This window comes from Mirounga leonina, unplaced genomic scaffold (assembly GCF_011800145.1).
Source record: "Mirounga leonina isolate KUSES-001 unplaced genomic scaffold, KU_Mleo_1.0 Mir_129, whole genome shotgun sequence".
Classification (NCBI taxonomy): Eukaryota; Metazoa; Chordata; class Mammalia; order Carnivora; family Phocidae; genus Mirounga; species Mirounga leonina.
The window spans coordinates 9,624,658-9,640,397 of record NW_023270323.1 but is presented as its reverse complement, the minus strand read 5'-3'; the positions used below and the strand labels follow the sequence as shown (position 1 = coordinate 9,640,397).

Sequence of the window (15,740 nt, the reverse complement as noted above, 5' to 3'; positions counted from 1 at the left end):
CCCAAGCCCTCTTCCCTCCAGCCTCATATATATGCCACATCTTCATCTATTCGTCCATTCAATTTAGATTGCTTCCGTATCTTGGTATTGTAAATAACGCTACAATAAGCATAGGAGTGCATATATTTTTTAAAATTAGTGTTTGTTTTCTTTGGGTAAATATCCAGCATTGGAATTACTGGATCATATAGTATTTCTATTTTTAATGTTTTGAGAAACCTCTATACTGTCCCACAGTGGCTGCACCAATCTACATTCCCACCAACAGTGCACAAGGGTTCCTTTTTCTATATATCCTTACCAACACTTATTTGTCTATTTTAGCCATTCTGAAAGGTGTAAAGTGGTATCTCGTTGTGGTTTTGCTTTTCATTCCCTCGATGTTAAGTGATGTTGAGCATCTTATCATGTCTGTTGGCTACCTGTAGGTCTTCCTTGGAACAATGTTCAGGTCCTGTTTTTTTGGTGTTGAGTACCACAGAGTGATTTTATTTATTTTTTTAAAGATTTTATTTATTTGACAGAGAGAGACATAGCGAGAGAGGGAACACAGGCAGGGGGAGTGGGAGAGGGAGAAGCAGGCTTCCCGCGGAGCAGGGAGCCCGATGCGGGGCTCGATCCCAGGACCCTGGGATCATGACCTGAGCCGAAGGCAGACATTTAACGACTGAGCCACCCAGGCGCCCCCACAGAGTGATTTTATTTTATTTTTTTAATCTTTTTTTTTTTTAAGATTTTATTTATTTATTTGCGAGAGAGACAATGAGAGACAGAGAGCATGAGAGGGAGGAGGGTCAGAGGGAGAAGCAGACTCCCCGCCGAGCAGGGAGCCCGATGCGGGACTCGATCCCGGGACTCCAGGATCATGACCCGAGCCGAAGGCAGTCGCTTAACCAGCTGAGCCACCCAGGCGCCCCTGGAAAAGTGTCATCTTGTTTTATTATTACTAATGTAAGCATTTGATGACAAACGAAGATAATTTTACAAACTCAGAATGTTTGCAAGTACATGAAATTTCCCTTTTATTGTACTTTTTATAGCACACTAGCTCAAATACGTTTCTCTACAACTACTCCAACATAACTCCTTTGGAATGAATTATTTTAGTCATCCTTAACATGTTAACTCTGCCAAATACTTTAAAATAAACATATAAAAATTTTAATTATTAATTTTTAGATGAATGGGGTAAGAAAGTCATCAGGTGATGGTTGGGACTGTTAATTTCCAACAAGAAATTGCTTAAGTGTTTCTTCTGATACAGTAGTTATAAATTAGAATTTTCAAAAAACAAGGGCAGAACAAAAAATACAAAAGAAACTTCTGCAGCTTAAGCCTCCCATAGTCCTAAACCTCTGAGAGAAGCAAGGCAAAGCACCTTTCCTACAATTTAAGTGGGTTTCCAGTATTTCCATGTAGTTGAGCTTTCAGAGATAGACACAACATATGTATCCTCTTGGCTCTGGTTGTATTAATTATGCCTGAAGAGTTTAATACCCATCCAAGTCCAAAGGTGGAAGAACACATAAACTGGTATGGTAATGGGCAGGAGCAGACTATAAAAGCACAGGCTGGTTGTGTTAGTGCAGCCCTGTGGGAAGTTTTCTTCCACGGAGGCTGAGTAGAACAGTCCGGCTAAAGAGACCAACGGAATAAGTACAGTCAACGTAGGAAGAGACAGAAACATTCTCCCCCACTTATTTCCTGCCACTCTGACTTTTAAAAAGGTAAGTGGTATTAACAAAGTTTAGTTGTGTGTGTTGCTGTTTTTAATTATGATCTAGTGCTGCTCCATTTCTTCTTGCTTCTTATTTTGATGTGTCATCCTAGCTGCCTGCGGTATCATATTAGGGATCCCATCAATAATTGGATAGGCTATTCCCAACTCTTCATTAATCAGTTCATTTGTCGATGCTTCATATCTGAGGGGAGAAAAGGAAAACAAAATGAATTGTGAAAACAAAATGCTTGGAAGAGCTTGGTGTTCAATAAACACCCCTATTTATCCAATTCTTGACAGAGTGTTAATTCCAAAAAAAGCAGAATTAAACTTCTAATTCTAAAAGCAGTATTATCCAATTGAATCATTTCTTTTAGAAAATGAATCTCTAATTCCCATTTTAGTCAGTTTCTCTCATATTTTCTTTTTCACTTTATTCTCAAGCTATACCTTAATATGAATTTTTAAAATCCAGTCAGAAAAAAAAATCTCCCCTTTTCATCCAAATATTCCTTCGTTACTCTGGGTGACCTCAAGACCATCCCAGTTAATTTATTACTGAAACAGCCACTAGAGAAAAATTCAACTTCCTCACTTTAGAATGCATGTTTAATAGAGCAATACAATTGAACCATTAGGAGGAAACCACTGAAAAATCAAGATACACAAAAGTATGAGGAAGATGAGATAGCAGAAATGAAGAAACTTTAGAAAACAGGTCTGCAGTGAGCTAGTTACACAATTAACTAAAAGGCAGATCAAATGGTCATTTCAAGGTGTAAGAAAATAGTGTATTCGTTACAGAAAATAATCTAGTTAAGAGAAATGCAAAAATATTGAAAACAAAAAATGACTAGCAATGTACCACCCAAAAATAACCACTGATAACATTTTGGTGTTTAGTATATTCAATCTGCAATACTAGTGTTGTCAACATTCAGTTTCCGTAGCCTGGAGCTGTAGAGCCTTTTTAAAAAAAATTTAAATTCAATTAATTAACATATAATATATTACTAGTTTCAGGGGCAGAGTTCAGTGATGTATCAGTTGCATAGAACACCCAGTACTCATTACATCACGTGCCCTCGTTAACTAAGCCCATCACCCAGTTACCCCATCTCCCCACTCACGTCCCCTCCAGCAACCCTGTTTGTTTCCTATGATTAAGAGTCCCTTATGGTTTGTCTCCCTCTCTGATTTCCTCTTGTTTTATCTTCCCCTCCCGGAGCTGTTTTTCCCGACTCTTGGCTCAAGGAAGCCTTTACAAAACCCAGCTAGTCCAGAACTAAGAGCCAAAAGGGGCAGCACCCAGCGTAAACGTTTAAGATCGTCAGGCATCAGCTGTACATTTTCACAAGAATAGTTATTTTTCTTTTTTTTTTTTTAAGATTTTATTTATTTGACAGAGCGAGCGAGAGCAGGAACACAAGCAGGGGGAGTGGGAGAGGGAGAAGCAGGCTTCCTGCTGAGCAGGCAGCCTGACGTGGGACTCGATCCCAGGACCCTGGGATCATGACCTGAGCCGAAGGCAGACGCTTAACGACTGAGCCACCCAGGCGCCCAAGAATAGTTATTTTTCGTCATCTTGGCTTAAAAATCTGAATGCCTTGGACCAGTCCCGACTCCCAACAGTTCATAAACCTGACGGTACATTAGCACCACTGAGGGTCCTTTTTTTTTTTTTTAATTTTTTTTTAAAGATTTTATTTACTTATTTGTCAGAGAGAGAGAGAGCACAAGCAGAGGGAGAAGCAGGCTCCCCGCCGAGCAGGAAGCCCGATGCGGGACTCGATCCCGGGGCTCCAGGATCATGACCTGAGCCGAAGGCAGTCGTTTAACCAACTGAGCCATCCAGGCGCCCCCACTGAGGGTCCTTTTAAGAAAACACCTTCCTCTAGTCCGGCCCCCAGACCGGCTGACTGGGTCGGCCTGGGGTGGTGCCCGGGAATCGGCATTCAAAAAAAAAAAAGTTCCCTGGCGATACGAGTGCGCAGCCAATGGCGAACCTGTAAACGCCCCGACCCATCCCTGCGGGTGGGCGGCTTGATTTGGGAGGCCCGGGGCTCGGCTCCCCTCCGGTCTCCTCCCGCCCTTCTCGCCGCAGTCGGAGGTGCGTAGTAGCTGGCCGGGCCCGGAGCCAGAAAATGGCAGCGGAAAATATCCGGATTGACCTGAAGGGCTCCCCAGCGGCTGTAAGCGGCCACGCGGCCCACCCGCCCCCCCGCCCCGCCAAGGGAGGGGGCGAACGCAAAGTCGCAGCCGGCGAGTCGCACCTGAGCGGCTTCTTGGAGAGCGGGCACACCAGGAACTCGAGCAGCGCCGGGTCGAAGGCGCGGGGCGGGTCCCTGGGCCTCTGGCTCTTGTCCGCGGACCGCTGTGACCCCGACGCGTGAAGGCACCTACGGGCGACCGCGAACGGCGGCACGCGTGGACCCCGCAGCGCTGAGGCCAGCCAGCCGCACGCTCCGCTCAGCATGGTCCAGCAGGCCGCAACCGCACCGCAGGTGACCTCGGCCAGCCCGGGCCGCCTCAGCCGATCCCCTGGCAGCCAGCCCCACAGCCGGCCAGACCCCGCCCCCGGTGCTGCGGGAACGCCGCCCCCGGTCCTGCGGCAACGCCGTCCGCGGGCCGGGAGGAGCTAGCGCTTTGGTTCCGAGGGCGCTCCTGACCCGACTGCTTTTCCCGCGGCACCGCTCGGTAGTTACGGGCGCGGCCTGCCGCCGGAGGACTCTAGCGACTGTGCCACCGTATTTACAAATTACAAACAAAACCACTGCTTAAATTGGGGTATTTTGAGTTTTCACCAGGGCTTATCGCAGGGGTGCCAGGAAGCCAGTGGCCGGACCTCAAAGTCACACTGTTAAACTTGCACCTACGTGGTTATCTCCAAAAGGAGGTTTCAACCACAGTGTCACATTGGGTATGTTAAAAGCATTGATTTGTCTTCTGTAAATCTTTACCATAGCTCCTGTAACCTTGTTTGTCTTTTTCCCCCCTTTTCTTATTAAATTAAAACTTTAGAACCTGGGGCGCCTGGGTGGCTCAGCTGGTTAAGCGTCTGCCTTCAGCTCAGGTCATGATCCTGGAGTCCCGGGATCGAGTCCCGCATCGGGCTCCCTGCTCGGCGGGGAGTCCGCTTCTCCCTCTCCCGCTCCCCCTCTTGTGCTCTTTCTCTCTTTCACTCTCTCTCTCAAATAAGTAAATAAAATCTTTTAAAAAGCCCCAAAACTTTAGAACCTGAAAAGAATACGACAGGCCTCTTAAGCTCCACGACGTCCAGATTCTTACGCTGTGGGACTTACTGTGAGTTCAGCTGCGTAATAAAGCACAACCAGTTTATAAAGGACCTTGCAGACCGCAAGGTCTCTAAGTAACTGTGGGATCAGGCAGATGTCCATTAGTTGAGTGGGAAATCCATTTAATGGATTTTTCGCCTCAAGTTTGCCTCTGGCGCTCTAAGGAAGTGATCTTTGTTACAGTGTGATAGATTTAATGGGCTCTGGGGCCTGGCAGCTTGGTTTCTGGTGCAGGGTTGTCTAGCTGTGTGACTCCAGCAAATGACTTAACTACTCAGTTTCTTTACCTGTATAGTAAGATAATGGCACTTACCTCCTGAAATCTCCTCCTTGTGGGGAATTAAATGGGATCATGCATGCAAAGAACATTTAGAAAAGTGCTTGGGACAAATTAATGCTCAATTAATGTTCTCTATTGTTATTTTTATTTTCTCTGTACGGTATGCTAGAAGATTCTTTGTTAGTCATCAATTTTTTTCCCTTTGTTTTGCTGAACATGGACTTGAACCTTTTTTGTTTCACTGGACTTTATCATCTTACACTTTGAGCTCTTGGGAGATAAGGGTGGGAGTGAGGGACACAAAGATACAGATACAAGATGATATTTGCAGATTTCTCTTCCACCCAGCCATGTGAAAATAGATGGAGAAATTTTTATAGTTTATTTTTAAAAATATGCTATATTATTTGATGCTTTTTGTTCACTAATGCTCAGAAGACTTCAGCATCAGGCAGTTTTAGGGATGTAGCCTCAGGAGGGACTATTGTAAAGTTCCTATGTTTACTTTCGCATTATTTCCTACAAGGCAGTAGCAGGAATTAATTTTTCAGTTGTAGTTAGTTGATACTTCGGGCCCTACAGAAGGAGTGGATTATAAGAAAGATATATTTTAACTATGTTTCCGTGAGCTATGGGGAAGCAGAGCTTGACTTTTGCCAGCACTGCGTGGACCCAGGCCAGCCGGGGCAGGCCTAGGGTCTTAGCCCTTGCGGGATAGAGGTAGACAACTATGCTTGAGACCAGTTTCATTAGCCTTAGTTTGGCTAGCCTGGCTGACTGATCCCTATCACCTGGGTTTTCTAACCAGTTATAAATAAATTAGTTCCAGTTTGCTGCCACCTAAAAGGTTCAAAGCAGGTCAGTTTACTTTCATTTATGTTTGTATTTGGGGGAAATGGAGAGTAACAGCAAAGCATTAAAAACGTCCTCAAATTTATAAAACCAAAAATCAACAACCAATAGTTAGGAACATCTGAGTGTGTGATCTATTAGTCCAAACCGTGTAAATATTAAGTTATAAAATGTCCTTAAGTAGCCCTTAGTAATTAAGGAATATAACTCATTTCTGCATGTGGTATACTAAGCTGAATGTAGATGACAATATAGAATTGTAAAATCATTAGTCCTTTTTTGCTGTGGGCATGACTATCATCTTTCCCATCACAGAGCCCTGTGCATGTTATAATAATGTGATGGGGCTTCGGGCTCAGGTGCTATATAGCTATGTGACCTTGGGGAAGTTACTTAAATTCTCTGCCCCAATCTTGTCATCTGTAAGATAGTATAGTAATAGTACCTACCTTACTAGACTTGTTGAGAGAATTAAATAAAATAATACAGGTGAAGCAGTTAGCACAGGGGCTGGCACAGATTGCAGATTGAAAAATGCTAACAGCTGCAAAATGACTTATTGTGGTGAAGTTGGTGAAAATTCTGGTTAAAAAGTGAACGCACAGTGTACCACTGGGCACCTTAATTTTAATCGACCTGGAATCTTTATGGTTTCCAATGTGGATAATACTGACACACAATTCTTGGGTTATCATACACATTGAGTTAGAAATCTCCAGGCAGATTAGAGACTAGAATATGTATTTTAATGAAGTCCCATAAATACCAAATTTGGGGCATTGAAATTTGGGAATCTCTGATTCAGAGAAAGAAGTTAAAATCAATTTTCCACTAGATGGCATCATCCAGTATTTGAAATAATATTTATTCCTGCTTGTACTTTTCTTTCTGTGATTACAAAGATTTGCTTTTATTTTGCCAGTGGTTGCCTTTATTTGATGACATTTATTTTAGGAAAAAAAATCACAAAAATTTTATTAATAAATTACAATTATAATGAGTTCACTGAAATAAAAGGTCTAATAGGTAAATGGACAAAAAATACGAAATTCATAAAGGAGAAAATGCAGTTGATTAATAAACACAAAATATCAATAGTAAAGTAATGCAAGTTTCAAACATCAAAGAAGTTTCCATTTTTTGTCTATTAAAATAGCAAATATTTTAAAAAACATAATTTTTAAAAAAGATTTTACTTATTTATTTGAGAGAGAAAGCACAAGCAGGGGGTAGCGGCAGAGGGAGAGGGAGAAGCAGACTCCCTGCTGGATCCCAGAACCCTGAGATATGACCTGAACAGAAGGCAGACACTTAACCAACTGAGCCACTCAGGTGCCCCAAAACATAATTCTTTTTTTTTTTTAAGATTTTATTTATTTGACACAGAGAGACACAGTGAGAGAGGGAACACAAGCAGGGGGAGTGGGAGAGGGAGAAGTAGGCTCTCCGCCGAGCAGGGAGCCCAATGCGGGGCTCGATACCACGACCCTAGGATCATGACCTGAGCCGAAGGCAGACACTTAATGACTGAGCCACCCCGGTGCCCCCCCAAACATAATTCTTAATTTTGATCATTTATTTATTAATTTATCAAAGGTCCACTACATGGCAGGTACTGTCTGAATTAGCTGGGGTTCTCCGGAGAACAGAATTAATCATATATATATATATATATGTATGTATTTATTATGAGGAATCAGCTCCTATGGTTATGGAGGCTGAGAAGTCCCACAATTTACCATCTCGTTGGTGTTCTATGGGATGGGACAAATGTGTAATGACATGTATCCACCATTATGGTATCATACAGAATAGTTTCACTGCTCTAGAAATCCCCTGTGCTTTTCTTGCTCGTCCCTTCCTCTCCCCTAACCCTTGGAAACCACAGAAATTTTTACCAATTGCCATAGTTTTGCCTTTTCCTGAATGTCATATACTTGGAATCATACAGTATGTAGTAGCTTTTTCAGATTGGTTTCTTTAACTTAGGAATATGCATTTAAGGTTTCTCTGTGTCTTTTTATGATTTGATAGCTCGTTTCTTTTTACTGTTGAATAATATTTTATTTTCTGGATACACCGTAGTTTATCTATTTACCTATTGAATGACATCTTGGTTGCTTCCAAGTTTTGGCAACTATGGAAAAAGCTACTATAAATATTCATATGCAGGTTTTTATGTGGACATAGGTTTTTAACTCATTTGAATGTGGATGCAGATCGTATGGTAAGAGTGTATTTAGTTTTGTAAGAAACTGCCAAACTGTCTTCCAAAGTGACTGTACCATTTTGTGTTTCCAGCAGCAATGGATAATTCCTGTTGTTCTACATCCTTGCCAACATTTGGTGTTGTCTGCCTTTTGGATTTTCACCATTCTAGTAGGTGTGCTGTAATTACCTCCTTATTTTTTTTTAAAGATTTTATTTATTTATTTGACAGAGAGAGACACAGTGAGACAGGGAACACAAGCAGGGGGAGTGGGAGAGGGAGAAGCAGGCTTCCCGCGGAGCAGGGAGCCGGATGTGGGGCTCGATCCCAGGACCCTGGGATCATGACCTGAGCCTGAGCCAAAGGCAGATGCTTAACGACTGAGCCACCCAGGCGCCCCACCTCCTTATTTTTTTTTTTAAGATTTTATTTATTTATTTGAGAGAGAGAGAATGAGAGAGAGCATGAGAAGGAGGAAGGTCAGAGGGAGAAGCAGACTCCCTGCTGAGCAGGGAGCCCGATGCGGGACTTGATCCCGGGACTCCAGGATCATGACCTGAGCCGAAGGCAGTCGCTTAACCAACTGAGCCACCCAGGCACCCATCCCACCTCCTTATTTTAACTTGCAAGTCCCTAATGGTGTATGAAGTTGAGCATCTTTTCATATGTTTATTTGCTATCTGCATATTATCTTTGGTGAAGTGTCTATTCAAATCTTTTGCACATTTTTAAAATTGGATTGTTCATTTTCTTACTGTTGAGCTTTAAGAGTTCTTTGAACATTTTGAGTAACTGTCCTTTATCAGATATGTCTTTTGAAATATTTTTCCCAGTCTGTGGCTTGTCTTTTCATTCTCTTTATATGTGTTTATTATACCAGAGTAAATCAAAGTTCAGGATGCTGAGACAGATATAAATCAGAAATATTTTTTCACCGAGGATCTTTTATTTTTACTCAAGATAATCTTAAGTAACCAACATCTATTTCCTCCACGCATTCTTTAACCTTTTTGATTGCAGGGTTTCTCTCCTTTGCTGCTGAACTCTTTCAAAGATGGGAGTACAGATTTTTGACCCCTTGTAACCCTAATTTATGAGAGGCAAACAAAAAAGAGGTGCACCCATGGTCAAGCATTGTGGTCCTAGTTGAGCCACTATTTCTTTCCCTGGAGTGACTGCAAGATAATTGACAGTGATAACATTCATTTACAGCTTGACCTTTCTCATTTGGCACATTGAAAGTCAAGTCTCCTTCCAATCTCATACAGCGATATTATAAAGTAGAAAGAATGCAAATATTTCTCATGTCATAATGTAAGATATAAAAGTGGTAGAACATTACATTCTCTGTTTCATTCCCTTGTTATAATTAACACAAACCATCTTGTGGGAATGGAGCGACCTACTTCGATGTATCTTGCTTTGTATGTGATAGTTTAACAAATTAGATATTCATAGACACAGACAAATGGCCAAGAACTCCCAACCCCACTTCTATGCGAAGGTTCTTGGCACAGTGGCTTATAAGGCCCTCAAAAAACTAACCTCTGCCTCTCCAGCATCATCCCTCACTGTGGCCACTTCCCATCTTGTCTTTAGCCATTCTGAATTATTTGCTGTCCCACTAATACTCTAGGCTGTTCTATAGCTCCATGTCCTTTGCTCATGCCATGACATCTTCCCCAAATATCCTTTTCTCCATTTGTCCATCTAAAGCACTTACTCATCTTTAAGACACAGTTTTAACAATACCTCTCTTATGAAGATTTTTCTGACTCCCTCCTTTTCCCTGTACCCTGGGTATTAGCCAATTCATCCGTCATGTACAATGGTACACCGCATACACACACACACACACACACACGCACGCACCCAAGACATCTATACTACTTCACTGCAATTATCCATTTATATGTCTGTCTCCCCTACTAATCTGTAAGATCCTTTATGTCACATACCGTCTATGTTTTATTTCTTTATCCCTGCATCTAGCACAGTGACTGGCACATAGCAGGGTTGTTGTTTTTTTTTTTTAAAGATTTTATTTATTTATTTTAGAGACAGAGCACAAGAGGGGGGAGCGGGAGAGGGAGAAGCAGACTCCCTGCTGAGCAGGGAGCCCGATGCGGGACTCGATCCAGGGACTCCAGGATCATGACCTGAGCCGAAGGCAGTTGCTTAACCAACTGAGCCACCCAGGCGCCCCATAGCAGGATTTTTTAAAGATTTTATTTATTTACTTGAGAGAGAGAGGAGAGAGCACAAGCGGGAGTAGCAGCAGAGGGAGAAGGAGAAGCAGACTCCCGCTGAGCAGGGAGCCCAACACGGGGCTCGATTCCAGGACTCTGGGATTATGACCTGAGCCAAAGGCAGACGCTTAACCAACTGAGCCACCACGCACCCCCATGGTAGATTTTTAAAAAATGCCTATAAAATGAATACAATAGGTCAGTACCAAATATTTAGTTGTTCCTCTCGTCAGCAGAAAAAAGTTATTATGCAGTTATACAACATGCCAGGAACATACCAGTGAAAAGAATAGCTCAACAAACTTTTCTTCTTCAATTAGAGAAATTTTAACATAAACTCTTTTCCAGCCCGGTTATAATTTTGAGCAACATAAGTTAGGGTGGAGAGACGCCTGGGTGGTTCAGTCAGTTTAGCATTTCGGCTCAGGTCATGATCCTGGAGTCCCAGGATCGAGCCTGCGTTGCGCTTCCTGCTCAGCGGGGAGTCTGCTGCTCCCTCTGTCCCTCCCCCACTCATTCTCTCTCTCTCAAATAAATAAATAAAATCTTGAAAAAAATAGGGTGGAGGTACTAGAAGGAGTACTATATTAGATCTGTCTTCTAAAATTTTTTGCTTCAGGTTATGTATTTTTAAAATTTACATAAAAGTTACAAAGATAAAACAAAGAATTCTTATATACTCTCATTGAGATTTCCTAAGTTAACAGCTCTATAGCTAGTTTTTAAAAAGCTGTTGAGAGTAACTTGGCAGACATGAGGCTTAACCACTTCAAAACAAAACAGAAAGCATTTTCTTTCTTTTTTTTTTTTTAAAGATTTTATTTATTTATTTGACAGAGAAAGACACAGCGAGAGAGGGAACACAGGTAGGGGGAGTGGGAGAGGGAGAAGCAGACTCCCCGCCGAGCAGGGAGCCCGATGCGGGACTCGATCCCGGGACTCCAGGATCATGACCTGAGCCGAAGGCAGTCGCTTAACCAACTGAGCCACCCAGGCGCCCCAGAAAGCATTTTCTTGTATTACCATGGTACAGAGATCTAAATCAGGAAGTTAATATTGATACAATGTTATTATAAGATCTACAGATTAAAATTTTACCAGTTGTCCCATTAATGTACTTCTATAGCAAAAGGAAAAAATATTTCTGGTGCAGGATCCAATCCACGATCAAACACTGTATTTAGTTCCTGTGTCTTATTCGTCTCTTTTAATATGAAATAGTTAAAAAAAAAAGTTTTGTTTTTTGTTTTTGTTTTTGTTTTTCATGATCTTGACATATTGAAGCATACAGGCCAGTTACTTCTCAGCAAGTCCATTCCGTGATTTGGATTGTGTGATATTTCCTCATGATTAGATTGAGGTTATGCAGTTTTGCCAGGAATAGCAGAGATTGATGCTGTGTCCTTTTTCAGTTCTTCATACTAAGAAGCATTACTCCTGATGCTCATTCTGCACATTTTACTAAGGTGGTGCCTGCAAGATGTCTCTGCTGTGAATTACTGTTTTTCACTATGTAATTAAGTATTATATGGGAATTACGTAAGTATCTTATGGAGATGAGGTTCTATTTAAGGCTAAACAAAACAGAGCAAGTTTCCTAAGTAATCTAATGGGAGATCGTTTAGCTCTGTTATTTGACCTTCCTAGAGATTACATATAAAAATTAGAAAACTGGGGGGGCGCCTGGGTGGCTCAGTCGTTAAGCGACTGCCTTCAGCTCAGGTCATGAGGGTTCTGGGATCGAGCCCCGCATCGGGCTCTCTGCTCGGCGGGCAAGCCTGCTTCTCCCTCTCCCACTCCCCCTGCTTATGTTCCCTCTCACCCTGTGTCTCTCTGTCAATAAATAAATAAAATCTTTAAAAAAAAATTTAGAAAACTGGGGGCACTTGGGTGGCTCAGTTGGCTGAGTGACCGAATCCATTTTGGCTCAGGTGGTGATCTTGGGATCGAGCCCTGTCTCGGGCTCTGCCTTCAGTGCAGAGTCTGCTGGACACTCTCTCTCTCCCTCTCCCTTTGCCCCTTCCCCTGCTCACTTGCTCTCTCTCTCTCTCTCTACCTCTCAAAAATAAAAATAAGTAAAATCTTTAAAAACAAAATTAGAAGATTGTTTAAAATGGAAATCTTCTGATATTTTGGAGGGTTTAGCCTCAAAATTATTTACAAAAATAAGGTGTGGCTCTGTATTCAGTTGAACTGAATTTTAAAGCCTTAAGTAAATGGAAGTTTTGCATTCAGCAGCTCCTGGGGGATTACACTTGAATAGGAATAGCAGCAGAACTCTTGTTTCTATGATGTCTATGCATTTGGCTCTTCCAAAACCCTCTGACAGGAAGATAATATCCTATGTTATTAGTCATACCTTATAATCAAAAGAACAGGCTTATGTTGGTGTTGATGAATCCTGAGTTCTGGTCTGTTTGTTCACCCACATATTCTTAAAAAGAGAACTATGCTGAAATTGTACAGGTGATTTGATGCATGTTTACTTGCTTTCTGGAGTTATATATCTAGCACAGTAAGTAGGATGTTTCAAACTGTTCTTTCAAATGCATCTACGTCATTGTAAAGGAATCATGGAGTTCTTTTAAATCCCTAATTGTTAATTTTTTTTGCTATATTGGGGTATGATTTTTACAAATAAAAATTGCATATATTTAAGGTATATAATGTGATGTCTTGATACACATATACATTGTGAAATAATTACTGCTATCAAGCTAATTAAAGTATCCATCACCTCACATTTTGTGTGTGTATATAGTGAAAATATTTACGATGTACTCTCTTACCAAATTTTGTTTTTAAAGAATTTATTTATTTGACAGAGAGAGAGAGAGAGCACAAGCAGGGGGGTAACAGGGGGAGAGGCAGAAGCAGACTCCCCGCTGAGAAAGGAGCCTGATGCTGGGCTCGATCCCAGGACCCGGGGATCATGACCTGAGCCGAAGGCAGACGCCTAACCAACTGAGCCCCCCAGGAGCCCCTCTCTTACCAAATTTCAAGTATACAATACAGTATTATTAACTATAGTCACCAGGCTATATATTAGATCTACAAAACTTATTCATCTTTCATAACTGAAACTTTGTACCCTTTGACCAATATCTCTCCATTTCCCCCACCCCCCAGGCCTGGCAACCACCACTCTACTTTCTGTTTCCATGAGTTAGATGGTTTTAGATTTCACATATAAGTGAGATCATGGGTATTTGGTTTTCTGTGTCTAGCTTATTTCACTTAGCATAATGTCCTCCAGGTTCATTCATGTCACAAATGACAGGATTTCCTTATTTTCTAAAGGCCAAATAATATTTCATTTTATATATATATATATATATTTATATATATATTTGTATATATCTCATATTCTCTTTATTCATTCACCTGTTGATGAACACTTAGATTGATTCCATATCTTGGCTATTGTGAATTATCCTACAATGAACATGGGAATGCTGATATCTCTTTGAGATACTGGTTTCATTTCCTTTGGATACATACCTAGAAGTGGGATTTCTGGATCCTATGGTAGTTCTACTTTTATTTTTTTGAGGAACTTCCATACTGTTTTCCAAAATGGTTGTACCAATTTACATTTCGACTAAAGGTATATGAGGGTTCCCTTTTTTGCACATCCTCACCAATGCTTATTATCTTTTAGCCATAATACCCATTTTAACATATGTGAGGTTGTATGTCCTGGTTTTGATTTGCATTTTGCTGATAATTAGTGATGTTGAGCATCATATACCTTTTGGCCATTTGTATGCCTTCTTTTGAGTACTCTCTATCCAAGTCCTTTGCCCATTTAAAATTGGGTTATTTGTTTTCTTGCTTTTGAGTTAAGTTCCTTTTATATTTTGGATATTAACCCCTTATCAGATGTATAGTTTGCAAGTATTTTCTCTCATTTCATAGTTTTTTTTTCACTTGTTGATGGATTTCTTTGCTGTGCGAAAGCTTTTTAGTTTGATGCAATCTCTTTGTGTATTTTTGTTTTTGTTGCCAATGCCTTTGGGGTCATATTCAAAAAATCATTGCCCAGACTAAGTCAAGAAATATTTTCCCTGTTTTCTTCTAGTAGTTTTACAGTTTCAGGTAAACATTTAAGTCTTTAATCCATCTTGAGTCAGTTTTTGTATATGTTGTGAGATGGGGTCCAATTTCATTCTTTTGCATGTGGATAACTAGTTTTCCCCACTCCATTTATTGAAGAGACTACCTTTCCCCTTTGAGTGTTCTTGAGATCTTTATGGAAGATCAGTTGACCATAAATGTGTAGATTTATTCGGGCTCTCTATTCTGTTTCATTGGCCTATATGTCTATTTTTATGCTGGTACCATACTGTATTGATTACTATAGCTTTGTAATATAGTTTGAAATCAGGATGTGATACCTTCAGGTTTGTTCTTGTTGCTCAAGAATACTTAGGCTACTTGAGGTCTTTTGTCCCAAATGAATTTTAGGATTATTATTATTTTTTTTATCTGTGAAAAATAGCCCTGGAATTTTAATAGGAATTGCATTGAACCTGTAGATCTCTTTGGATAGTAATGGACATTTTAATATTAATTCTTCCAATTTGTGAACGTGGGATGTCTTTCCATTTATTTCTGTCTTCTTTGATTTCTTTTACCAGTGTCTCATAGTTTTCAGTGTACTAATCTTTCATCTTTTTGGTTAAATTTATTCCCAAGTATTTAATTTTTTTGGATGCTATTGTAAATGGAATTGTTTCCTAATTTCTTTTTTGAATAATTTGTTACTAGTGCATAGAAATGCAATTGATTTTTGTATATTGATTTTATATCCTGCAACTTTATTACATTTATTTGTTTATCTGTGCTAATAGTTTTTTGGTGGAGTCTTTAGAGTTTTCTGTATATAAGGTCATGTCATTGACAAACAGAGACCATTTCACTTCACAAATCTTCCTTTTAGATTTGAATGCCTTTTATTTCTTTTTCTTGCCTAACTGCTCTGGCTAGGACTTCCAGTACCATGTTGAATAGAAATGGTGAGAGTGGACATCGTTGTATTGTTTCTTATCTTAGAGGAAAAGATTTTAGCTTTTCACCATTGAGCATGATGTTAGCTGTGGGTTTTTCCTATATGGCCTTTGTTATATTGAGG

At 40.7% G+C, this 15,740-nt stretch overlaps 2 protein-coding genes across 2 annotated transcripts; both read right to left on the bottom strand.

Annotated features, from left to right (window-relative positions):
* Positions 1-920: 920 nt before the first annotated feature.
* PYURF (PIGY upstream reading frame) lies at positions 921-4,295 on the bottom strand. The gene is made up of 2 exons (XM_035004529.1): positions 3,994-4,295; positions 921-1,922 (listed from the first exon to the last, which is right to left on the bottom strand). The coding sequence occupies exons 1-2, from the start codon at positions 4,194-4,196 to the stop codon at positions 1,781-1,783; spliced, it is 345 nt and encodes a 114-aa protein (XP_034860420.1). The 5' UTR covers positions 4,197-4,295; the 3' UTR covers positions 921-1,780.
* PIGY (phosphatidylinositol glycan anchor biosynthesis class Y) lies at positions 1,316-1,858 on the bottom strand. The gene has a single exon (XM_035004530.1). It carries the CDS (start codon positions 1,685-1,687, stop codon positions 1,472-1,474), a length of 216 nt encoding a protein of 71 aa, XP_034860421.1. The 5' UTR covers positions 1,688-1,858; the 3' UTR covers positions 1,316-1,471.
* Positions 4,296-15,740: the final 11,445 nt, after the last annotated feature.